This window comes from Leucopleurus acutus (assembly GCF_964270905.1).
Source record: "Leucopleurus acutus genome assembly, chromosome: 12".
NCBI lineage: Eukaryota > Metazoa > Chordata > Mammalia > Artiodactyla > Delphinidae > Leucopleurus > Leucopleurus acutus.
Genome location: NC_139154.1, coordinates 74405763 through 74433337, shown reverse-complemented (window position 1 = coordinate 74433337; position 27575 = coordinate 74405763). Strand labels below are relative to the sequence as shown.

The following is a 27575-nucleotide window of genomic DNA, read 5'->3' as shown; positions in this document are numbered from 1 at the left end:
GGTCGGCACCGATCCTCTGTTCAGGAATCTCTCCGCTTTGCCCTCCGCACCCCTGTTGCTGTGCTCTCCTCCGCCGCTCGGAAGCTTCCCCCCTCCGCCCCCCGCAGTCTCCGCCCGCGAAGGGGCTTCCTAGTATGTGGAAACCTTTCCTCCTTCACAGCTCCCTTCCACTGGTGCAGGTCCCGTCCCTATTCTTTTGTCTCTGTTTATTCATTTTTCTTTTGCCCTACCCAGGTACGTGGGGAGTTTCTTGCCTTTTGGGAGGTCTGAGGTCTTTTGCCAGCGTTCAGTAGGTGGTCTGTAGGAGTTGTTCCACATGTAGATGTATTTCTGATATATCTGTGGGGAGGAAGGTGATCTCCGTGTCGTACTCTTCCGCCATCTTCCCGATTCCCCCCACCATAGTTTTAATTGTAAGGACTGAGTTGGGGATGTTTTGCCCTAGGAAGAGGAGTAGAAGCTTAAGGTATCTGAACTATTATCTTTTCTTCTTTGAATTAGTCTCACATTTAGTTGGGAGTCTGATTCCTGGCCGAACAACTAAGGCTTCTGAATACCAAGGACACTTCTTGATCTTCAACTTGGCAGCCTTTGTGTGCAATTAATATTTCCCCTAGGCTGAGCCTTTAAGCAGATTGCCCTTCTTTCCCCTGGTTCCTCTTTTCTTCTGGAGATAATATGAGAGAAAAAAAATCTGAGCTCATTATAAATTCAGTTGAAGTTCTTTCAACGGAATAAATTCAGTTGCTCTTTCTATGGCTTGCTCTCAGCACTATAGGAATAAGGTACAGGATCAGATTCACGTCACCTGGCAGGTGAGTCTTATTCTGAGGCTACAAAAAACAATATTAGGGAAGGAAGTGAAAAGAGTATCTCACAGAGTGAATGAATCTAGTTATAGTTTATTAGAGGTGCTTTTCTGTATTACTATGCTACTATGTTTAGTCTGTATTAGACATTTCTAATCACTTTTCTTTTTTTGTGTACTACTATATAATGAAATGCACTGGCTGTAGGTTGAATGAATTAATCTCACTTGGAGAATATGAAAAGGCAGTTTATTTTGCAGCAAACAGTCCTAGAAGAATTCTTCAAAACATTGAGACAGTGAGTAAATTTAAGGGTAAGCATTTCTCTCTGAACCTTACATATGTATGCTAATTATACTTTTTTTTTTCCTGATAGAATGGGAAGAGTATTGAACTGGGAAACAAGGTCTACCATTTACTCAGTTTCCTTACGTGTAACATTAAGGGGTTTGATTAGGTTTTCCAAATTAAATTATGAAATATTTCAAGTATACAGAAAAGTGTGAGAAACATAAATAACAGCCATGTACTTGCTATCAAGTTTTAATAAATGTTAATATTTTGTCAGATTTGCTCCACTTCCTTTAAAAAACAGCTTTGTTGTGGTGAGTTGACATACATACACTAAATTGTACATAAACTGTACAGTTTGTTAGGTTTTGACATATGTATCCTCCAAAAGTTCCCTCATTCCCTCAGTGATCCCTCCCTCCCACTACTCCCCACCCCTCCCATTGGTCTCCCTCCCAGAGCTTCCCTCAAGTCCCCAGGCAACTACTAATCTGCTTTCAGTCACCAAAGATTAGTTTGCATTTTTGAGAATTTTATATAAATGGAATCATATAGTAGGTATCCTTTTTTGACTGATTTCTTGCACTTAGCCTAATTATTTTGAAATTCATCCATGTTATTGCATCTATCAATAATTTATTCTTTTTTTTCCTGCGTAGTGTTCCATTCTATGAATAAAAATCCTTTACCAGATATATGATGCAAATATTTTCTCCCAGTTTGTGGCTTGTCTTTTCATTCTCTTAACAGTGTCTTTCTTAGAGTAGAAGTCTTTAATTTGTTGAAATCTAATTTATGAGTTTTTTTCTTTTAGGGATTGAGATTTTAGTGTCGTACCTAAGAAATCTGTGCTTAATCTGCAGAGATTTTTCTCCTATTTTTTTTTCCCTAAGGATTTTATAGCTTTAGGTTTACATTTAGGTCTATGATCCAGTTTGAATTATTATTATTATTATTATTTTTGCAGTAGGCGGGCCTCTCACTCTCACTGTTGTGGCCTCTCCCGTTGCGGAGCACAGGCTCCGGACATGCAGGCTCAGTGGTCATGGCTCACAGGCACAGCCGCTCCGCGGCATGTGGGATCTTCCCGGACCAGGGCATGAACCCGCGTCCCCTGCATCGACAGGTGGACTCTCAACCACTGCGCCACCAGGGAAGCCCCTGAGTTAATTTTTATATATGGTGTGAGGTATGGGTCAAAGTTTATTTTTTTGCTGAGAGCTATTCAGTTGTTCGAGGATAATTTATTAAAAAGACTTTCTCCACTGAATTGCCTTTGTACCTATGTTGAAAATCAGTTGTCCATAGGTGTGTTCTATTTCATTGATCTATTTATTTATCTTGATGCCTGTACTACACTGTCTTGATTACTGTAGCTTTATAGTAAGTGCTGAAATCAGATAGTGTTAGTCTTCTAACTCTGTTCTTTATCAGATTTGGTTTGGCTATTTTAGGTCTTTCGTATTTCTGTTTAAATTTTTGAAATCAGCTTGTAAATTTCTACAAAAAGACCTGCTGGGGATTGCACTGACTCTGTAGTTCAACTTAGGGAGAACAGACACTGAACAGTATTGAATTTTCTGATCCAGTGAACCCTTAAATATGGTATATCTCTCCATTTTTTTTAGGTCTTTTAAAATTTCTTTTAGCAATATTTTGTAGTTTTTAGTGTTCAGGGTTTTTTTTGTTTTGTTTTTTTGACATTGATGTTTAATTTTAAATGTTAAATGTTAAAATGTTTAATTTTTACTCAGAAGTTTCAGACATCTTATAAATACCCAGGAACTCTTTCTTTGGCTGTGCTCTGAATTTAGCATAAATTAAAAGTGATTAAAAAAATTTAAAAAAAATTTTTAAGTGATATTAGTATATTCCTGAGTTTCTTTCTCTTCTCCCTTTGACTTGGTCTACTCAAAGTAGGGATTGCAAGTTTAAGTAAAACTCAGTGCTTGCAATTAATGCTTAAATAAATATAATTACAGTGAAATTGGAAAACAGCCAACTTTTATTCATTTTCTAGGTATGTGGATTTTATTCTGAGAAGTTCACCAATACTAGACTGGTGGTACTTACTGAGTGTTTCTGAGAATCAAAAAATCTTCTTTTATTTTAAAACTAAGATGCATTTTTAAAAGATGAGAAGCTCAGAAGGAGATGCAGGGGTATACATAAAGGGGAGGTATACTCAATGTAGCTTACAAATATAGAGATTAATTAGTCTTATCTTAGTTCTAAGTGGAAATTCTTGATGTCAAATATATACAGCTTGTTTTAAATAAATTTCTTAAAAATACCTTTAAATTCAGCAATTTGAACAAAAACATGCTTTTACCTGAACACAGAAAATCTGTTGTCTACACATAGTCTATATAAACATATGTATTTATGGAGATCGCATGACTATGAATTGTGTGCAAATGGGCGTGTCTCATATTTTTGCCCACACAGTTTTCAGTATTTGATCCTAGTACACTGTAACACAGAGTGTAATTTTATAGTTTTTATTCAGTGGACTTGAAGTCAAGAAACCATCCCAATTATTTACAATTTAATAACTGAGTGATTATCAGATCATGTTACACTGCAAAAGTATTCTTATATCATGAATGCTGATACAGGGCATTTTGGGTGTTAAACAGTAACTTTCATAAGTCTGAGGTTTAAATTAGCATATGCATATGGCATATGTGGGGAAAATGCCACAAAATTTAATCAACTTATTATAATTACAGAGTTGTATAACCATTACTGAAATTTAATTTTAGAACATTTTCATTATTCCAAAAAAAAACCTTGTACCAATTAACTCCTCATTCTCTATTGCTTATCCTCCAAACCCTGGGTAACCACTAATCTACTTGCTGTCTGTATAGATTTACTTATTCTGGACCTTTCATATAAATATGATAATACAATAAATAGTCTTTTGTGACTAGCTTCTTTCACTTAGCTTAATTTTTTTTTTTTTTTTCAGTACGCGGGCCTCTCACTGTTGTGGCCTCTCCCATTGCGGAGCACAGGCTCCGGACGCACAGGCTCAGCGGCCATGGCTCACGGGCCCAGCCGCTCCGCGGCATGTGGGATCTTCCCGGACCGGGGCATGAACCCGTGTTCCCTGCATTGGCAGGTGGACTCTCAACCACTGTGCCACCAGGGAAGCCCTAGCTTAATGTTTTTGAGGTTCATTTATGCCATAGCATGTATCAGTAGTTCATTCCTTTTTATGGTGAAATAATATTCCATTGTATGGATGTACTGTATTTTGTTTATCCATTCATCTGCTTATGGTCATTTGAGTTGTTTCTACTTTTTGGTTATTATGAATAATGCAACTGAGCGTTTCTGTACAAGTTTTTGTGTGGATATGTTTGTATTTTTCTTGGATAGATACCTAGGAATAGAATTTCTGGGTTAGGGACTTCCCTGGTGGTCCAGTGGCTAAGACTCTGAGCTCCCAGTGCAGGGGGCCTGGGTTCGAACCCTGGTCAGGGAACTAGATCCCACATGTGGCAACTAAGAGTTTGCATGCTGCAACTAAAGATTCTGTGTACTGCAACTAAAGATCCCACATGCGGCAGCTAAGAGTTTGCATGCTGCAGCTAAAGATTCTGTGTACCGCAACTAAAGATCCTACAGGCTGCAATGAAGATCCCACGTGTGGCAGCAAAGATCCTGCCTGCCACAGCTAAGACCTGGCACAGCCAAACAAACAAATAAATAAATAAATAAGAATTTCTGGGTTATATGGAAACTCTGTGTTAATACTTTGAGGAACTGCTAAACTTTGCACTATTTTCCATTTCCACCACCAGTGTATGAGTTCTCATTTCTCCACATCCTTACCAATACTTGTAACGTCTATCTTTTTTTTTGTGTATTTTTTTTTACATCTTTATTGGAGTATAATTGCTTTACAGTGGTGTGTTAGTTTCTGCTTTATAACAAAGTGAATCAGTTATACATATACATATGTTCCCATATCTCTTCCCTCTTGCGTCTCCCTCCCTCCCACCCTCCCTATCCCACCCCTCTAGGTGGTCACAAAGCACCGAGCTGATCTCCTTGTGCTATACGGCTGCTTTCCACTAGCTATGTATTTTACGTTTGGTAGTGTATATATGTCCATGCCACTCTCTTGCTTTGTCACAGCTCACCCTTCCCCCTCCCCATATCCTCAAGTCCATTCTCCAGTAGATTTGTGTCTTTATTCCTGTCTTACCCCTAGGTTCTTCATGACATTTTTTTTCTTAGATTCCCTATATATGTGTTAGCATGCGGTATTTGTCTTTCTCTTTCTGACTTACTTCACTCTGTATGACAGACTCTGGGTCCATCCACCTCATTACAAATAGCTCAATTTCGTTTCTTTTTATGGCTGAGTAATATTCCATTGTATATATGTGCCACATCTTCTTTATCCATTCATCCGATGATGGACACTTAGGTTGTTTCCATCTTTGGGCTATTGTAAATAGAGCTGCAGTGAACATTTTGGTACATGTAATGTCTCTCTTTTTTTTTTTTTTTTTTTTTGCGGTATGCGGGCCTCTCACTGTTGTGGCCTCTCCCCTTGCGGAGCACAGGCTCCGGACGCGCAGGCTCAGCAGCCGTGGCTCACGGGCCTAGCCGCTCCATGGCATGTGGGATCTTCCTGGACTGGGGCACGAACCTGTGTCCCCTGCATCGGCAGGAGGACTCTCAACCACTGCGCCACCAGGGAAGCCCAATGTCTGTCTCCTTTTTTTTTTTTTTTTTTTGCGTGTCATTTTGATTAAAGTCTTTCTAATCTGTGTGAAGTGGTGTCTCGTTTTTTTTTTTCCTCATTGTGGTTTTAATTTGCATATCCCGAATGACTAACAATGTTGAGCATCTTTTCATGTGCCTGTTGGCCATTTTATCTTCTTTGGAGAATTGTCTATTCTTTGCCCATTTGATAATTGTTTTATTTGTGCTTTTATTATTGAGTTGCAAGTGCTCTTTTTAATTCCAGGTAAAAATCCCTTATCAGATAGATGATATGCAAATATTTTCTTCTAGTCTGTGGATTGCATTTTTGCTTTCTTGTTGGTGGTTTTTTTGTTGTTGTTCATTTGTTTGTTTTAAATATTTTTTGATGTGGACCATTTTTAAAGTCTTTATTGAATCTGTTACAATATTGCTTCTGTTTTATGTTTTGGTTTTTTGGCCACGAGGTGTGTGGGATATTAGCTCCTTTACCAGGGATCGAACCCCCACCCACCCTGCACTGGAAGGCAAAGTCCCAACTGCTGGACCGCCAGGGAAGTCCCTCTTGTTGGTGTTTTTTGAGGTGCAAAAGGTTTTAATTTTGATGAAGTCCCATTTACCGATCTTTTTTAATGGCTGTGCTTTTGATTTTGTATCTTAAGAAATCTTTGCCTAACTTAAGATCCTATGTTTTCTTCTAAGAGTTTTATTCATTTAGGTCTGTGGTCTACTATGAGTTAATTTTTTTGTTTGGTGTGAGATAGGGGTCCAAATTCATTCCTTTGCATGTGGATATCCAGTTTTCCTAGCACCATTTGTTGAAAAGACTTTTCTTTACCCATTAAACGGTTTTGGCTCCCCTTTGTAAGAAATCAATTAACCATAAATGTTTGAGGTTTTTTTCTAGACTCTTAATTCTATTCTGTTGCTCTAGATGTCCATCCTGTGCAATCATACTATCTTGATTACTGTAGTTTTGTAGTAAGTTTTGAAATTGGAAGTGTGATTCCATCTTTCTTTTGATTAGTATTAGCATGGTGTATCTTTTTTCCATACTTTTACTTTAATCTACTTAATTTGTGTCTTTGTATTTAAAGTCAGTGTCTTCTAGGCAACATGTACTTGGATCCTGCTTTTTTATACAGTCTGACAATATTTGTCTTTTAATTGGGGTGTTCAGATCATTTACATTTAATGTGATTGTTGACATGGTTGACTTTTATTTGTTTTCTGTTTTTTCTCATCTCTGTTATTTTTTTTTTCTTTTTTTTTCTGTTTTTTTTTCTCTGTTATTTTTTTTCTCTTCTTCTACCTTCTTTTGGATTATTTGAATTTATTTATGATTCCATTTTTCTCCTTTGTTGATTTATGAGCCTATAACTCTTTGTTGTCTTATTTTGGTTGTTGCTTTAGGCTTTATGGGTTATATCTTTAACTTATCACATATCACATATCATATCACATATCATATATCACATATCACAGGTGATTATGTACTACTTCATGCATCCCCTGGTGGCGCAGTGGTTGAGAGTCCGCCTGCCGATGCGGGGGACATGGGTTCGTGCCCCGGTCCAGGAAGATCCCACATGCCGCGGAGCGGCTGGGCCTGTGAGCCATGGCCGCTGAGCCTGCACGTCCGGAGCCTGTGCTCCGCAGCGGGAGAGGCCACAGCAGTGAGAGGCCTGAGTACCGCCAAAAAAAAAAAAAAAAAAAATTTAAAAACAGTATACAGTTTGATCCTTGAACAACATGAATTTTAACTGCACAGGTCCACTTATAGGTGGATTTTTTTCAATAAATACTTGTTATAGTAATACATGACCCATCATTGGTTTAATCTGTGGTTGTGGAACTGTGGATATGGAGGACCCATGTGGATACACGTATTCATGGATTTTTGACTGAGTGGGGGTCAGCGCCCCTAACCCCTGCGTTGTTCAGGGATCAACTCTACTTCTAAATGCTTATATTCATAGCATTTACCATTTCTGGTCTTTATTCCTTTGTGTAGATTGTTTTCCTGTCTTGTGTCATTTTCCTTCTGCTTGAAGGACTACCTTTAACCTTTCTTATAGTACAGGTCTGCTGGTAGTATATTCTTTCAGCTTTTTAAAAATTTTAAATAAAAGAAATTTTTTTTTGGCTGTACCATGCAGCTTGCAGGATCTTAGTTCCCTGACCAGAAATTGAACCCAGGCCCATGCCAGTGAAAGCGCTCAGTCCTAACCACTGGACTGCCAGGGAATTCCCATTTTATAGCTTTTTAAACTTTTTCTGGAGGCTCTGAAGTAGATTTCCATTCCATGCTGCTCTCCTAGCTTCTAGGTAGCTGTCAGCAATCTTTGGCGTTCCTTGGCTTGTAGACCCATCACTCCAACCTCTGCCTAGGTTTTCACATAGCATATGATATTTAGTCATTATCCAAAATATAAAGTTTAATCCACAAGCATTACTTAAAAATTATAAATACGTAATTTGAGATTAAAATTTTTAGAAAATGCAATGAGATGAAAATAAGAATATGAAGTAAGGAAAAGCAAACTATTACTTAAAAGTATTTGACTCAAAAACTTTTCTTCTCTTTGTAGCTGTTGGAAAAACTAGAGGAAAGCCTTTCCCATTACTCTTATTTTTTGAGGCTATCTTTAGCATAAGTCATGCTTTTAAACATCCTGTTGATGCAGAACTAACCCTGGAAGGAATCAAATGTGGATTATCTGAAAAACGTTTAGATTTAGTTATCAATTGGGTCACCCAGGAAAGGTAAGCAAAGTTAAACTTTTAACTTAATTTTGAAATTTGCTTAATAAAGTTTTTTGTTTTCAAATTTTAATAGTTTTCTTATCAGTACATTATTTGAGCATTTATTTCAAATCTCTGTTGCAACTAATCAGTCACAAAGTATTTACTAAGCATTCATGGATGGAGTAATAGAGCCTAGTCACAATGAGCCCAGATCAGGAGTTGACTCAAGGCAGCTGACAAGATGTTTCATGACCACTTAATGGTGCATGGAAGTTGATAGGTAAGGATAGAAAAGGATTGATCAGTATCATGCTGCTCAGAGGGATAAGGCAGGAACCTGTTTTCAGGCAGGCTGTGGATACATGTAAAGGGTAAACCCAGGAGAAAACTTGTAAGCAGGAGGGACATGGACCCAAGGTAGCATTTAAAAGAAAATACAAACCAGCAAGGACAGGCAGGAGGTGGCTTCTTGGAGTTGAGTCTCGGCACAAATTGGCAGATTTGTACCGGGGTTCCCTTAGATTGGGTTCCCTGGAACCAAAGCCTGAAACAGGAATTTGGGTGTACATGGTTGATAGAAGGAGGGCTTCTGAAGAAAAACCTATAAGGGACTGAGTGAAACAGAACAGGGAAGGGGAAATAGCCAAGCAAGGACATGACCTCAGGCAAGTTCTAACCTTGGCCTTACTTATAGCGGGTTGGCTCTGAAGCATAAAACACATCACAGAGCTGTTCTCACTTGAGGCAAAGGCCAGCCTTCCTTTCTTCTCCATCAGTCAGTCAAGGGCTGTGGGCTGCCTAGATGGGAATACATAAGTCTGGGCATGGTGGCTCCCACTAGCCCAGGGCAATTCTCTATGGAAGGGAAGGACCTGTGAGCCACTGGCAGCCAACACCCAGAGCAGCTGGGGAAGGGTACGTTGGCCCAGTAAGGAGGATTTGGGCAGGACGCCAAAACAGCATCTGCCTTAGTCAACCATTTGCACAATACAGATCTATATGCTTCTCACATTAAGTTCACTCCATCCAGGCATATCTTCTCTAGGATTTTGTGGTCAATTCTTGGGGAAACTTATAAGAGGAGGGTTAGCAGGAGGAACTATAGCCCTTGTTGCTAGGTCCTAGGGCTGTAATTCGGTTTTTTTACAACTTTATTGAGATATAATTTACATAGAATAACCTATACATGTTTAAAGTGTACAATTTGATTAGTTTTTTTAAAACAGCATTATGAAGACACAATTGATACACAGTAGACCGCACATATTTAAGGTGTACAATTTAAGTTTTGACATATATATACATATATATATATATGTATATATATCCATGAAATCATCACCACAATCAAGATAATAAACATATCCATGACCCTCAAATGTTTCCTTAGGTACCTTTGTAATGCCTCCTCCTTCATTCCACCACCTCTCAATAACCACTGATCTACTTCATGTTATTCTAGATTCGTTTTCGTTTTCTAGAATTTTATATATATGGAATCACACATTGTATATTCTTTTCTCTCCTTGGTCTGGCTTCTTTCACTTACATTTATTTTGAGATTCATACATATTAATTAGTACTCATTATCTTTCTCTATAACTCATTATAGATTCTTCTTACTTACAGTTTTGGTCTTGATAGCTTGTCTGGTAGAATGACTGTGGTTACCATGCCTTTATCAAACCATCTTTTTTTTTTTTCTTGATTTTGATTTTTTGTTGGAGTATAGTTGATTAACAATGTTGTATTAGTTTCAGGTGTACAGCAAGGTGATTCAGGTACACATATACACACATATCTATTCTTTTCGAAATTCTTTTTTGTTTTTTTTGGCCATGCTGCATGGCATGCTGGATCTTAGATCCCTGAACAGGGATCAAACCTGTGCCCCCTGCAGTGGAAGCACAGAGTCTTAACTACTGGACCGCCATGGAAGTCCCCAAATTCTTTTCCCATTTATAAACCATGGTTATTGATTTACCCACTAACAGTGTTCAGTTGTCTTGGGACTACCCAGACAAGTAAGCTTCATGAATAAGTGGCCCAGACTCCATGTCAACTACCATTGCCTGATGGACACTACTTCCACAGCTCACACCTATGGGCTCATGCAAGGGTGGGGTTACCAAAGACCAACAGACAGGAGAAGAAAAAAAAACAAACCCAAATTTGGTTCATGGAAGGTTCAGATGCTGTCCAGGTGATGCCAACTTGTCACTTCATCTTTTGAAGACAGAGGAACATCCTTTAGGAAGACATGTACTCCTTAAACCAATGATAATTATATAGTGCTGTATTCCCAATACGTAGAATACTTGGGTCTGGGAAATGAAGAGTGGCCCTGCTCAACTATTACTCCCAGGAGCCTGCTTGGAGAGTGTGTTAGTCAGGATTCTCCAGAGAAACAGAAAAAATATATATAAATAAAAAATTGGCTCATATGATTATAGAGGCTGAGAAGTCCCAAGATCTGCAATCAGCAATGCAGAGAGTCAAGAGAGTCAATGCTGTAACTTCCAGTCCGAAAGCCGGCAGCCTTGAGACCCAAAGGCAGGAAAGACTGATGTCCCAGCTAAGTAGTCAGGCAGGAGGAGTTCCCTCTTTCTTGAGGAAGAGTCATCCTTTTTGTACCATTCAGGCCTTTAACCGATTGGATGAGGGCCACCCACATTCAGGAGAGCAATCTGCTTTACTCAGCCTGTCAGTTAAAATGTTACTCTCTTCAAATACATTCTCACAGACACACCCAAAATAATATTTGACCAAATATCTGTTGTTGGTCAAATAATATCAAGTGTCAACTTGATATTATTTGACCAACAACATCAAGTTGACACTTAGAATGAACCATCAGCACAGGGAGTTTGTGCTTCCCTTGCCTGCAACTTTAGGCTCTGTGAGTCTGGAAGTCCTGATTGACTTTATCATGAGAAGGCAGGACTATTGCTAAATAATGGGGCAAAGGGGAATATTTTTGGCACTCAGGCTCCCTATGCCCTTGAAGAGAGTATGATACCTGGATTTAGCTGATGTCATTTACTGTTTGGGAAATTTTATAACGGAAGGAGTGAGACAGGATAGGGAAAGAGCCAAGCAAGGATGTGAACTCAGGTGAAGTCTAGTATTAGTATTATAAAGAGAGAGCTGTGGAGCATAAGCCATACCGCAAAGTTGTTACTGCTTTTTTATGGGACTGGCTTTTTTTATCCCTTACTAGTCAGTCGTCAGCTCTAGATTACTAAGGGGTTGAAAGATAGGCATAACTTTCTAGGTGAGGTGGCTCCAGTCAGCTGAAGGCAATTCTTTGGAGGAGGGGCAGCTATGAGCTGTCAATAATCAGCTGGAGAAGGGGCACTGGCACAGTAAAGGGGACCTGAGTAGGCACCAAAACTGTGTCTACCAGCTTATGAAGCTCAATCTGGAAATAGATAACAGCTCCTTTTGCTGGGTCTATGTTGGCATGGGTTGGGCTGTGAGTATTGGAAGGCAGAGTGACGAAAGGCCTCCCTGTCTTCTCTCTAGTAGCCATGGCCTTCTTGTTTTGCATCCTGAGGGCTATGCTTTCTTGGCTCTAAATGCATAGGGACATAGAATACATATTAGAGACTAGGTACAGTTCTCATCTTTAAGAATTGTATCATAAGGGAGTAGGTGGACAAATGTAAGCACTCCCTAAATAACAAATCCATGACTTAGAAATGTCCCAAACAAAAATGGCAAGTTTGCATACTACTACCTACTGCTACCCATTTCAAATTCATCATTTCCCTGCACAACTGTGGATAGTCATAAAACTGCCCTGGGTTGATCTCACTATTGTTTCCCAGCGCAAAGTAGCTTTCTCTCACCCTGTCTTGTTATGCCTTCACTTACTGTTCACACAGTAATTAAGTATTCTCATAATAATAATTATGTTCACGTAATTCCTGTTTTAGGAAACTTCTTCATATGTGTACCCCTCTTTTCAGCCTTTGCCTCCTCCTTTCTTTCCCTGCCTGGTCACACTTCTACACTCCCCACAAAAAGTACTTGTCAGGGAGCCCTGGAAATGGTGCAGGCATGAGGACAGCATCAGAAAGTGCATGGTCATTACTAACACCTGTTATCTAGTGCAAAGACACTTCAGACAAGATTAATTTCCTTACATATACTTGGCCCATTCTACCTCTTAGTTGTAAGAATTTAAACTCTTATGCATTTCCCTGAGTGCATAAAAATACCACTGCATTTTTCCTGAATTATTCATATTTGTATTTCTGTATTTTTCTGGACATACCATTTAGCATAAATGTCTTTATTCTAAATAGGACAATTTTCTTTAACCCACTCAACTCTAGAGCATTCATGAGCTAATTAATATTGTTTGGATTTTCCATGTTTTGGGTTTCTTCTATTTAGATACCTTAGACACTATAAAAATCATTACGGCTTTACTCCATACCATATTGGTAGTGATTAATTTTAAAATATTAGATTTGAATCTTCTGGCAGCATTTTTATTTTTTCTTAAGCTTTGATGGAACTGTGTGGTAAAACTATGCACTAAAATTAGAAGGCTTTGGATAACTGTGGATAATACCTATTCATACATTTCAGGTCTCCATTAGAAACTCATAAAAACAAAAATCTGGCCTTTTTCAAAAAAATTATTGGATGACTACTACTGAAAATGTGCTACAGACTGAAAACAAGGCAAAACCTTGTTTTGGGTGTCTGACTGCTACCTCTTTTACCCCAGGGCTAGAATCCTTGTTTTTCTCACCCCCTGACCCCCGTCACACACACACACACACACACACACACACCACCCCACCCCCCACTACCACCCGCCGCCTGCTTTTCCTTTGGGGCCAATTCCATTTTGGGGCTTGATTCTCCTCCTCCTTTTGGATAATTTTCTTTTTAATCATACTCTTTGCTTCTGATCATCCTTTTGGAAAGTGACAAACGAAGGCAGAGCAAACCTTAGTCTCAACTCTGGCCTTCTCTCAGGTGGAACAGCATCGTGAGGGTGACCACTGAAAATAATGAAATAATGGTATTAATAAGAAATAAATACTAAGATACTGGTATTTTCATGTTGCTCCAGTAATGCAGTCACTACAACAACTGAAATAATGACTTGTTCAGTCTCAGGAAACGTTGTGGCTTTAACTACCAAAACTTATATTTTGGTATTAAAATGTGGAAGTCGGGGAATTGCTTCCTAAATAATTGATTTGTACTCAGGAGCTGCCTTTTGCTTTTAAACCCACCTCTCTGCTGCCTGCCCCAACAAACACAGAGGGCTTTATCTACTTAATTTTCAATAGAGAGACATTTTGTAGGAGTTTCAGGATTTCATTTTATTGTTATTGGCATTATATTACATGTATACAGACACTAATATTATGTGACTGTTGTTATTCTGTAGCTATTAATTAAAAATATAATTATGGGACTTCCCTGGCAGTCCAGTGTTTAAGATTCCATGCTCCCAATGCAGGGAGCACGGGTTCGATCCCTGGTCAGGGAACTAAGATTCTGGATGCTGCATGACGTGGCCAAAAAACACCCAAACAATAAAGCCCAGTTTCAGTACAGCCAGTAATTAGAAGTGATATCTTTAATGATACCCAGATGTTTTTTGGCTTATGCTGATAGTTTCTAGGTGGAGTTAGTAGTACAGATGGTTCCCTTCAATTGTGTATGAAGATGGTGCACTAAAATTGATGAAAAGTGAAATCTACTTACTTGAGCCATCTCAAAAGAACTGTTTCTTCAGTCTCTCCTAATAGACACCGTCAAGTCCCTTTATTCCCGCCGTTGTTTCTTTCAAATCTATAACAATTAAAAAAAAAAAACAACTGCTGTCGCACTTTCTGTTTTCGTTTTAGTACAAATGCTTGCAAGATCTGTTGGTAATTTTGAGCTAAAGATTTTGTCACTATCTTTAACCAACATTTAATAAGTTCTTACATTCTGCAGGGTATTGGAATCTACATAACAGCTAAGAACATTGAGAGCCTCAATTATGAGAGAATTTTTGTTTACCTTGAAATTTTAAATCCCACCAATCTTTTCAGGAGAATTTTAACCTTGTTTGTAGATTTTTTTAAAAGTTGAGCTCAGTTTCACCAAAATTACTTTCCCCAAAGGAAGACATGCTGATTGGTTTTGTTCTTGTTGTTAAGTCTTGGATATGTTTAATTTCATCAGTTGCCTATTAAGTTGGAATCCTTATAGACCATAGAAAATCCAGTTCTACTGTGCTGAATTTTCAAATATTTCATTCTCATCCATTCATCAAGAGCTCACTAATGTGTGCCCTATTGATCTGCTTGCTCTAGGCTGACATTTTCTGAGGAGGCTGGGGATGTGATGTTTGATTATGGGGAGCAGGATACTTACAACAAGGCCAAGTGTCTGGCTTTAGCTCAGATTATCTATAGTGAATGTGGCCTGCGCAAGAAAGCTCTCCTTTGCCTGTGTAAACAGGGTCAAATTCAAGGGGCCATGGAGTACATACAACAATTCAAGGCCTTTACTTCTGGTAAGTGAAAAAGCCTATTATTTGTATACATTCGAATTCTGGACTTGAATTTAAGATCACCCATGATAGTAGGCAAAATTTTGGACTTACACATTATAAAGCTTGTTTTGTGTATACCGGTAAGTAGATTTCTTTTGTAATTTTTAGTGAAAACAGGTAAGCTGAAGCTGATTGACTTTGATGGTGGACATTCAAATACATTTTATATTTCTTCAGTACATAAACATTTAGTAAACTTGCAGATATTTGGACCATGCTACTTAAAGGATTTTTAAAAAATAACTGAACTTACATATATCATTCTGAACTATAATATAAGCATTAGAAATGAAGAATTAGTGAAATAATGTTGATTTAAAAAGTTTGAAACACCTAAGTTGCAGCTGGGCAGTGATCTGAGAGAATTGTGGACATTAGGGTGACCTTAGTTTTTTGTTTGTTTTTAATTTTGTTTATTTATTTTTGGCTGTGTTGGGTCTTCGTTTCTGTGCGTGGGCTTTCTCTAGTTGCGGCGAGTGGGGGCCACTCTTCGTCTTGGTGCACGGGCCTCTCACTATCGCAGCCTCTCTCGTTGTGGAGCACAAGCTCCAGACGCGCCGGCTCAGTAGCCGTGGCCCACGGGCACAGTCGCTCCGCGGCATGTGGGATCCTCCCAGACCAGGGCTCGAACCCGTGTCCCCTGCATCGGCAGGCAGACTCCCAGCCACTGCGCCACCAGGGAAGCCTCAGGGTGACCCTAGTTGAATGAGCTGATCTCTTCTTATAGTCTAGTTCAGCAGTAGCCTTAATGTACAGGCAGTCCTGACATATCCCCATATCCCAGGCCTATGTCAATCCTGATTTTGCAAGCTGTGTACTCCAGTTCTAAGAAATTGCACAATGGAACAAAATATAGCACTTTTAGGTCACATTTTTCCAGGAAAAAGAATCTTTCATGGTTGTCGAATCTGATCATTTTCAAAGAGTAAATTGACTTTTACTTAGAATCTGTTTTTTAGAGTTATTAATTTTTTTCATTCATTATGTAACAGCATGCCCGATATTATTAGTGTAATAATAGCTATAGTTCAGCTTTTTACATGCCTTACCTCACTTAATCCTTATGTTAACTCTATGAACTAGGTTTGTTATTATCCCTTTTTTTTTTTTTTTTTTTTTTTGCGGTACGCGGGCCTCTCACTGTTGTGGCCTCTCTCGTTGCGGAGCACAGGCTCCGGACGCGCAGGCTCAGCGGCCATGGCTCATGGGCCCAGCCGCTCCGCGGCATGTGGGATCTTCCCGGACCGGGGCACGAACCCATGTCCCCCGCATCGGCAGGCGGACTCTCAACCACTGCACCACCAGGGAAGCCCATCCCTATTTTATAGATGAAAAATAACTGTGTCCAAAGAGAGGCTAAGGCACAGAGAGGTAAGTAATTTGCCTATATAGACACAGCGATGGAACAGAATCTGGCAGAGTAGTTACGACACAATATTTGTTGAATGAATTATATATTTTATTAATATTATCTAATTTATACAGATTCAGTTTCTATGTTAAGTATTATTTTTCCATAGAATTATTTTAGTCAAGAAATCAAGGTTTTAATTACTCTTGGAATTTTTATTGAATGAAATGTGAAGTTTCTTTTTTTGCTTGCAAAATTTGCCTTGCATGAGTGTACAGAAATATGATTGACTCATTATCATATTATCCTGTTCCTCTAGTAGTGCATTACACTGTAAAATAATTATACAGTCAGCCCTCCATATTCATGGGTTCCACATCCATGGATTCAGTGAACTTCAGATTGAAAATATTTGAGGGAAAAAAAATTCCAGAAAGTTCTAAAAAGCAAAACTTGTGTTTGCTGTGCACCAGCAATTATTTACATAACATTTGCATTGTATTTACAACTATTTACATATTATTTACATTGTATTAGGTAATCCAGAGATGATTTAAAGTATATGGAAGGATGTGTGTAGCTTATATGAAAATACTATGCCATTTTGTATAAGAGACTTTTTATCTAAGAGACTTGAGCATACTCAGATTTTGCTATCTGCAGGGGGTCCTGAAACCAAACCCCGTGGATATCAAGGGACAACTGTATATTGTACTAAATGTAAGAAATATTAACTCTCCTATGTAATTAGAACCTTGATATTTATCCTCAGAATTTATTTAGTACAACATAATAAGATAATAATAACCTGAGGAAAATTAAGCTTAAAAGGTAGAAACAATGTTTGAAAAATTACTCTGCTTATTTTACTTTTTAATGACAAACAACCACAGCTTTCCAAAGGATCATCCTTGGCCTCAGGGGATAGACTCAGTTTGTTAATACTTTCTGGTTTCAGAAGAAAATGGTCTTTCTCAGATTTAGACTGTCAACTTTACATTTACAAATCAAAGAAACAGAACAAAAACGGTGAAGTCCTAAAAAGGTCTTTTGTTCCAAAAGCATAAATCTGACTCATAGAGCATCTGTTTTAGAAGGAAAAACACTTCGTTTTTCCTCCCTAATGATTTCTAGAATAAAGCCTGAAATGATTTGTTTGTTCACCTTCCCCATCGTCATTAAACAAGTGAATGTACCTGTCTGGTTATATTCTAGATATGGAATTCTAGACTCCGAAGCTAGAAACAATCTAGAAACTGGGTTATTCTAGATCCGAGGCTCTCAAACCTTCTGGTCTCAGGTCTCCTTCATAGTTTTAAAAAACATTGAAGATCCCAAAGAGTTTTTGTCTATGTGGGTTCTACCAATTGATATTTATCCTATTAGAAATTAAACCAGGGACTTCCCTGGTGGTGAGTGGTTAAGACTTTGCCTTCCAATGCAGGGGGTGTGGGTTTGATCCCTGGTCCAGGAGATAAGGTCCCACATGCCTTGCGGCCAAAAAAAAAACCAAAACAGAAAACAGAAGCGATATTGTAACAAATTCAATAAAGACTTTAACAGAAAAGAAATTAAACCAGAAAAAAATTTTTATTGGAGTATAGTTGATGTACAATATTATATGTTACAGGTGTACAATATAGTGATACACAATTTTTAAAGGTTATACTCCATTTATAGTTATTATAAAATATTGGCCATATTCCCTGTGTTGTACAATATATCCTTGTAGCTTATTTTATACTTAATAGTTGGTACCTTTTAATCTCCTACCCCTAAATTGTCCCTCCCCCTTTCCCTCTCCCCACTGGTAACGACTAGTTTGTTCTCTATATCTGTGAGTCTGTTTCTGTTTCGTTCTATTCTCAACTGGTTTTCAGCCAGGTTGAGCTTCTTCAGCTGGAGCGTGGGTGCCAGGAGCTGGGGGGTGGGGGGGTGGGAGAGGAGTTGGGGGGCAGGGTCTGCAACCTATTGCCACACAGGTAGAGCTCCTGGAGGTGGCTCAGGCCATTCAGGGTATCAGGAGACAACGAGGCCAGCTCGTTGAAGGAGACGTCCGTGGTGTTGAGTGCCGGCAGTGCCCATCCCAGCAAGGGCAGGCTTCTCAGCTTATTGTGGGATATAATCAGGGTCTCCAGCCAGGGCAGTGTCACATCAGTCTGCAGGCTGGTCCGCTGGCTCTTCCCCAGGTGCAGCTGAGTGAGGTGAGTCAGATGCATCTATTTTTTTAGATTCCACATATTAAGTGAGATCATACAGTATTTGTCTTTCTTTGTCTGACTTATTTCACTTAGCAAAATGCCCTCCAAGTCCATCCATGTTGCTGCAAATGGCAAAATTTCACGTTTAAAATAACAACAATAGGAAATTCCCTGGTAGTCCAGTGGTTAGGACTCTGTGCTTTCACTGCTGAGGGTGCAGGTTTAATAATCCTTAGTTGGGGAACTAAGATAGCACAAGTTGTGCCGCAAGGCCAAAAACAAAAACAAAAACAACCAACAGCAATAAACCAATTATGTATTGTCATAAGTAAAATATTTTTATGAAAAGTAACTTTTCCAAAGCTAAACAATTTAAGGAAAAGAGTGACACTGTTTTACATTTTTGTAAATCTCTGTAATGTCTGATTTAGTAGAAGATAGCTGGCTTCCCATATCTGATCCTATATTCAGTCTATTGTAATATGTCATGTAGCTTCTGGAAAAACACCACTGTATATTTGTGAGAGAAGGAGAATAAAAAAGGCAAATTTTAGTATTTTTATGAAAATAGTTCTGACTTTATGGACCCTAGACCATATTTTGAGAACCACTGTTCTAAGTATCTAGGTATATGTAAGTTAAACAGTACCATGGTTGATATATAGACCCTTATAACCTTATTAAAATAGAACATACAAGATAAATAACGATCATTATTACATGTCAAACCAAGGAATAAGGAAATGCATTCTGAAGTAAGTAGAGGGGTAGGTTCATAGGATTTGAACTTGTGTCCTTTGTAATTAGTCAGAGACCATATCTTGTACATAATGGAGTAAATATTGGTTAATCAATTAATGGAGAAGAGTATTTGAATACTTGATTGAATGAAATGGAGAGAGATGGATGAGTTGTGAAATGTTGGAGACAGGGTTGTCCTATATAAATAACTTCACCTTAGTGGAGGCCAGATTGAGCGACCCAAATCATAAACTTCTACCTCTTTTCTAGGGAAAATTTTTAAAAAATTATTTGACTTCATTGATACAGAATTATATTCTGCTATTCCTTGCTTCATCTTTTACCATTTCTCTTTCCTTCTCTCTCTCTCTCTTTGTGTGTGTATGCATGTATATATATATACATACACACAATGCACACACACATACATATTTATTATTTTGGAGGAGCAGCACCACAGATTGGAAGGTCATGGACTTTGGGGGTCAGATGAACTGTTCTTCTTTAGACTGTGTGTCTAATTCTGGGAAAACTAACCTCTCTAAGCCTGTTTCCTCACTTGTAATGTGAGAATAATAATATCTGACTTATACTGAATATTAAGTGTAGTAATTTAATATATGTAAGTTCACAGTACAATAAATATGTGTTTAATAAACACTAGATTACCTTGTATTACCTTTTAGAGTGCAGGTATGTTTACACGTAGTTCTTGAAATGCTCTCAAAAATTATTCTGAAAATTACCTCTGTTGTGGCTCAAGAATATTTTTACTTAAAAAAATTTAGTAAGTTAACACAAAGTTTATAAATTTAAGAATATAAATCATGATTGTAGCTTTAGATTATCTGAATGGTTAACTAGTAGATTAAACCATATGAAATTGCTTTTTTTTTTGAAGTAAAAAATGGTCAAGTGTAGGCAACTTCATATGGCTCAACCTCTAGCTACTTGAACTAGCAGCTTCTTAAAATCTTCATATTTGGGTTTCTAAATACTTGATATTTTTAGGAAAAATTGCTGAGCCCCTTTTCTGTGCAAGGCACAGCAAGAAAGATATACTCAGTAGAAGTTGGCCCCCAAATGAGCAACAAGATGTAGACAAAAATAACGTAGTATTAGATGGGAGCTTAGAAATTGTGGAGATACTAATTCTAGCACTTTAAGATGCAAAAACTGAGGTCCAAAAGATTAAGTGACTGATTGAGCTATGATTAGAATTCAGGATTCGTGATTGTCAACCTGGTCCTTTTTTTATACCACATTTCTTTCCAAGACTGTTCTCTGATAAATTTTTTTTCCTGGTACTATGTTTAGGTAGTTTTCCTTTGTTTTCTGCTATGATTTTTTTTTTTTTTTTGGATTGGAGATAGTAATGTTGAATTCATTGAGGGCTTTGGAAGGATTGGAAAAAGAAGAGTTGATTGGCAAATATAGACATTAGCTAGTCCCAGTTTCTAGTTGATGTATCATATTAGGATGTTGAGACACAGTTTTTCATTTTTGCTTTCAGATGACCTGATGCAGCTAATAAAGTTATGTCCCCACACTGAATTAATTCAGTGTCTCACTAAAGAATGGAATGGGAAACCACCATATTTATCTTTTGGTCTTGCTGTACTTCACCTGTTCTCTGTAGATATGAAAAAAGTTGGCATTAAGCTACTTCAAGAAATAAATAAAGATGGGAAAGGTAAGTGAAGTAAAATTTTGTAGTGAAAGAAATAGTAGTGGGTTATTTAGGGAAAGATTCAAGATTATTATGTTTGAGTTAACTCTATCTTCCTAAGAGTTTATTCTTGGCAAGAGTTAACTTTAGGTGTTTATAAATGTAAAGATTACCATGTTAATAATAATCTGTTGGCAGTAGTATATATTTGTTGAGAGAATTAGAATGAAGAGAGACTCTTTCTGAAGCTTAAGGGTAACATCATAATAATTATAATAGCTATGACTACTGTAAACTCTTTATATATATTAACATGTATATATTTAATAATTTATATATATTTTTTAAAATGTTATTTAGATAAACTTTATGTTTTTTATTCCTAAACCAAATATATATGAAAATATTATTTAAATATATTATTTACTCTGAACCTCACTCTGGAGTGGGATCAGGAATAACTAATTAGATCTCACTTTTTTCTTTCCTTTCTCTAATTTAATATAGAAACTTGAGCAGACAGATTGATTTTAAATTATCATATGGGGCCAAAGAAAGAATAGTAAATTACATGAAAACATAGTGGGGAAGATAATTTAGAAATTATCATTACAGATATCAACTAAAATATTTTATTTGATAGAAAAATAGTAATCATGGTAGAAATAAAATGATAGTGATTACAATAACCTGAATAGAGATCCTCTTTCATCAAGTATTATATGTAATGCAGGTAGTAGATAAACGAGTTCCATAAATAGTTCCAAAGAGGGTCACTATAATTGATTTTCAAAAGTAAATAATATCATTAGTTTTCTTTAATAAACAAAATCCTTCTTTTATTTCCTTTAGAAAAATATTTGTTAAAGCAGGCCCATCATTAAGAGGTCTCTGTCTAGAGATAGGATGGAGGTTTTGCCAAAGTTTTTTAAACCCTTAGGTTAGCACTATAGGGCATTTATAAAAGTGTTTGAAGGATCATGAAAACTTGACCATCAGATTTGTTTGATAGTTCCTAGTGGTACCTTTAGACTGTGAATAAGGCTGAGCCCACATTCTTCACTTTCTGAGCTCCCTTCCTTTCAGCCTTCAGCATCTGCTGACCTTACCAAGAAGGAGATGAGTGGAGGAATAGGTAATGTGAGAAATGGTGGAGAGTTGAATTGAGGCATGAAAAGGTTAATGAAAAAGGAGGAGGAGAAGGAACTAACACTTCAGTACTTACTATGAGCTCGACTAGGCACTCCACGTTACACTTAAAGGAATCAGGTCTAATAGTAATGGAGTTGAAATGATATCTCTTTATTTTTGAAGAATTGCTAAGTATGGATTATCAAATAAGTGCTATATTATAATATTGTATTTTTATTTCCTCAGATGCAGTTGAACATCTTATGATAAATGATCCATTTTGCTCCCTAGAAGAGTGGCAAGAATTAGCAAATATATGTTTACAGAATGGCTTTGACAAATTATCTAATGACATCATGTCTGTTCTTCGATCTCAAGCTGAGGTTACAGAAATTTCTGAAGAGGATGATAAAGTCAACTTGATGCAGCATGTTTTTTGGTAGTTCTACATCTTAACCAGTTGAGGGAGCCTGTACAACATTTTATATATATCAGTTAGGCAAACTGATTTTGGTATAACTAACTTATAAATAAATCTGGAGTATGAAGTTCTCAGAAATATATCATGCTTCTTTATGATGACGTTTAGATTTGTCCTTGAAATATTTACACCATTGCTTCCTTTTTTTATATGGTCATTTTGTATATTGAATCTTTCTAAAATTCCTATGTACTTTATTTTTTCTTTTTTAAAATTTTTATTTTTTATTTAATTTTAATTTTATTTTGGAGTATAGTTGATTTACAATATTATGTTTCAGATGTACAGCAAAGTGATTCAGTTATGCACATATTGGATTGGCCAAAAAGTTCATTCGGTTTTAAGTAAAAATAAAAGGCATTTTTCATTTTCGTCAAGAACTTTGTTGAACAATGTATTCATTAACTGAATGAACTTTTTGGCCAACCCAATACACATATCCATTCTTTTCCCATATAGGTTATTACAGAATATTGAGTAGAGTTCCCTGTGCTATATAGTATGTTCTTGTTGATTATCTATTTTATTTTATTTATTTTATTTATTTATTTTTGGCTGCACTGGGTCTTTGTTACTGCCTGTGGGGTTTCTCTCGTTGTGGCGAGTGGGGGTTACTCTTCATTGCGGTGCGCGGGCTTCTTACTGCGGTGGCTTCTCCTGTTGTGGAGCACGGGCTCTAGGCACGCGGGCTTCAGTAGTTGCAGCACGCAGGCTCAGTAGTTGTGTTTCACGGGCTCTAGAGCGCAGGCTCAGTAGTTGTGGCGCACTGGCTTAGTTGCTCCGCGGCATGTGGGATCTTCCCGGGCCAGGGATTGAACCCGTGTCCCCTGCATTGGCAGGCGGATTCTTAACCACTGCGCTACCAGGGAAGCCTCTGGTTATCTATTTTATATATAATAGTGTGTATATGCTACTCCTAATTTATCCCTCCTGTATATTGAATCTTGATAAAATCTAAGAATGTAAGTGTATAAATCTCAGTTTAGGCATTTCTATCTAAGTGCATAAGTTAATGTCTAAATATATTCCTTTCTGGTGATCTAATTTAATAGCAAGAACTGAGGAAGGTGTGAGTAGTATCTGTCAGACTGATTTCCCAAATATCAAATGCTATAAGTCTGACTTGTAACAAGTAAGGCAGGATGCCATTTCAAGGTTTTCACTGGCAAAAACCTAGAGTATAGTAATTTTGTACTACTGACTCAAAGATGTGCTCCATGCTTTGGTATATATAAATGGCAAATGTTAAGCTTCTGCTATAAAACTTGGGAATTTCAGCATGTTCTTATCTAGAGAGAGAATAGCCAAATTTTGCAAAGAAGTAGTAGTTCTACATCTTAGACCCAGGATACCTGTAGGCATGGAATATGTCATACGAAGTGGTTTTAGATGATTTCAAGTGTCTGAGTAAGTATTTGATTGAAAACTCAGAGTTCTGTGTCATGGACAGGTGTGATATTCAAAATATTTAATGATCAGCATGGCATAGGCACCAATCAAACAACAGATACCCAACTAATCAGAACAGCTTTCAGCCCTTATGCCATACCAGAATGTCAGCCTTGATCATGGAACATGGTAAAAGTGAGCTGCTGTTAGATAGAATAAAAGAGCATAAGTTTTCCCCTCCTAATTTTAAACTGAATGTATATATGTTATTTTATAGTGGAAAGAATGTAAACTTGGAATCGGACAGCTTCATATTCAAGTTCAAATTCTTCTTCTTACTCTTTGTAAAATATGGGCAGTAATATCTCCCCAAAAGGTTTAGTGGTATGTATGTGCAATATAAATATATTACATAGTGGAAGAACTTAATAGAAGATAACCCTTATTTCAATGTAATAGGTCCCAGAAACACATATTCCTCTACTTGGTTTATACTTCCCAAATCCCACATATCTATGCATTTGTACTTGTATAATTATCCCTCTTTGGAGTATTTGATATAACATACCTTATTGCCTATATTAAGCTATCTGTTTCCACTAATATTTGGGTTGCTGGGCTTATCTTACAAATCCAGAAGAATACTGGCTGAGTTCTCAATTTTTCTGTATCTTGGTAACCACAGTACTGGATAGCTATAATTCAGTTTTCTAAAATGTAATTTTTTTCTTTTAATGCTCACAACGAGCTTTATTTTATAAAGAAAATATCAAAGTCTTCAAGGGCCTGCGCACAGCTCCCACTGCAAGTGCACGTGGAAACAAGGTGCTCCCTCACGCAGCTTTTGGTGATGTCCAGCTACAAACCATTCTTAGTGCCCACTGTTCTGAGCACTTAAAATGTAATATTTTTTAAAAGTAATACCTATGTACAATTTTAAAAGCAATTTAAATTGCAGTTTAGTTATAAAAGGCTTATAATAACTAATAATATTTTTATTTCTGACCTTCATATTAGCTATGATTTTTTTAAATTAATTAGTTTAGTTTTTGGCTGCATTGGGTCTTCTTTGCTGCACATGGACTTTCTCTAGTTGCGGTGAGCGAGGGCTACTCTTCGTTGCGGTGCGCAGGCTTCTCATTGCAGTGGCTTCTCTTGTTGCAGAGCACGGGCTCTAGGCATGTGGGCTTCAGTAGCTGTGGCTCGTCAGCTCTAGAGCGCAGGCTCAGTAGTTGTGGCGCATGGACTTAGTTGCTCCGCAGCATGTGGGATCTTCCCAGACCAGGGATTGAACCTGTGTCCCCTGCATTGGCAGGCAGATTCTTAACCACTGCGCCACCAGGGAAGTCCTTAGCTATGATTTTTGAAAAGAAAATATGAAGGATGGAAAAAAGGAAGGGAAGGAGAGGGTATTTCAGCAGCACTGATTCTTTATGTACCAATGGCTTAACACCCTTTTTTCTTTGAGACTTGTATGATTGATAGAAAGCTACTATGTATCTGTTGACAGAACTTGGAAAAAAATGTGTTCATGAAAGCCAAGAGGATGAATTAGGTACAGAAATCTGGAAAAAGCTTGAAACAGAAGCTGTTGTTGTTGTTACTGCTAATTTTGCTTTGGTTTTAAAATGTTTTTTCCTCCACTCATTATTCTTCTTCTTTGTTAGCAGTACCTTTGGCAGTTTACCCAAGGAAAGTGAAATTTGTCAAGTGAATCTAAATTAAAATGCCTGGAGATGGAGTTGGGAGGAAGAGCAAGAATATAAAGTCAAGTGGGGGAAGGAGAAATAGTTGAGTTGTGAGCTGTACAGGGCTTGGAAGTTGTGAGAACCTCCCTATAAGCTGCACTGAAAGAGGTATAACATGAGCCTCGTGGCATAGGAGCCTGTGCTAGACCAGCTCTACCACGATCTATTTTTGTGTCCTTTTCCTCATGAATTTATTTTGGCTAGATAATTCCATTTGTCATTCACAACTCAAAAATTCAGTAGTTCCACAGATGATTTCCCAGTGCTTTTTCACCTTCTGCCTAAATTGTAAATACCAGGATTCAACACCAGCATCAGCAACATGTTGTGGGGACTTCCCTCGCGGTCCCGTGGTTAAGACCCTGCGCTTCCCTGGTCAGGGAACTAAGATCCCACATGCTGCACAGTGCGGCCAAAACAAAAACAAACCCAGCATGTTCTGGATACCTGTTTTGTGTATGGTCTCTGCTATCAAGATTACAGCTTCAGTGGGAAGAGACAGAATATTGTAAAAATAACTAAAAATAATTCCTTAGTATTATCTAATATCCAGTCTGTATTCACATTTCACAAATTGCTTAAACATGCCTTTTTACAGTTGAGTTGTTCCAGTTAGGAGCTAAACAAGGTCCATGTATTCTCTTTGGTGGTTGTGTCTCTGCATATAGGGTATTCTTCCTCTCTTTTTCTCTCTCTTGCCATTGACTGACTGGACTGGCTTGGTTGTTACTGGGAATGTTCCACATTTTAGATTTGTCTGATTGCTTCCTTATGGTATTATTTAACTTGTTTTTCTTTTTCCCATATTTCCTGTAAATGGAAGCTAGCTGTAAAAACTTAACTAGATTTAGTTTCAACTATTTTGGCAAGGATGCTTCATAGGTGATGCTGAGTATTTCACATTTCATCATATTATCATGCACTAAATAGTTGTCTCATGTCATTGCTTTCTGAGATAACATCCAAAGTCCTTAACATGGCCTAACAAATTCTGCATAATCTGAATTCCAGCTGATCTCCAGACTCATCTCCTACCGTATTACACATTATTTTGAGCCAGACACTTGTATTTTTTCTGTTCCTCTTGTAAGGGGCTTGAAAATATGCTGTTTCTTTTACCTGGAAGGCTCATCCCTTTCTTTTTACCTAGTTAATAATTTCTTTTACTTCAGGCTTTAGCTTGGTTAAAAATTCCTCAGGGAAACCTTTTATGACTTCCTTAATTATGCCACATTTCTTTTTTCTAGGCTGTCCTTTATTGCTATTATCATGGTTACAGTCAGGGACAGTACTTTTTATTGATGGCAAGGACAGCACATTTTGAGGGTGTGGAAAATGGGGGAAGGTTACTCTGTTAGTTTTCTAGGGCTGCTGAAACAAAGTACCACAAACTGAATGGCTTAACCACACAAATTTGTCTCAGTTCTGGAGGCCAGAAGTCTGATATAAGGTGTTGGCAACGTTGGTTCCTTTGGAAGACTGTAAGGGAATAATTGGCTTCAGACCTTTGCCTCTCTCCTTGGCTTATAGGTGACCACCTTCTCTGTATCTCTTATGTCATCTTCCCTCTATGTGCTCTATGTGTGTCCATATTTCCTCTTATATGTATGCCAGTCATATTGAATTAGGACCCACCCTAATGAACTCATTTTAACTCTAAAGACCCTATCTCCAAATAAGGTCACATCTTGAGGTACTGGGGATTAGGGCTGCAACT

The 27575-nt window shown here is 37.7% G+C and overlaps 1 protein-coding gene across 1 annotated transcript in view; it reads left to right on the top strand.

The window, feature by feature from the left end:
- Positions 1 to 23499, top strand: part of CLHC1 (clathrin heavy chain linker domain containing 1) — a 40819-nt gene extending 17320 nt beyond the window's left edge. Inside the window, exons 7-11 of the mRNA XM_082852285.1 lie at positions 1017 to 1123; positions 8417 to 8591; positions 14906 to 15108; positions 20954 to 21133; positions 22487 to 23499. Of these exons, the coding sequence (XP_082708411.1) occupies positions 1017 to 1123; positions 8417 to 8591; positions 14906 to 15108; positions 20954 to 21133; positions 22487 to 22683 (862 nt within the window). The 3' untranslated portion in view covers positions 22684 to 23499. The remainder of the gene's footprint in view (positions 1 to 1016; positions 1124 to 8416; positions 8592 to 14905; positions 15109 to 20953; positions 21134 to 22486) is intronic.
- Positions 23500 to 27575: the final 4076 nt, after the last annotated feature.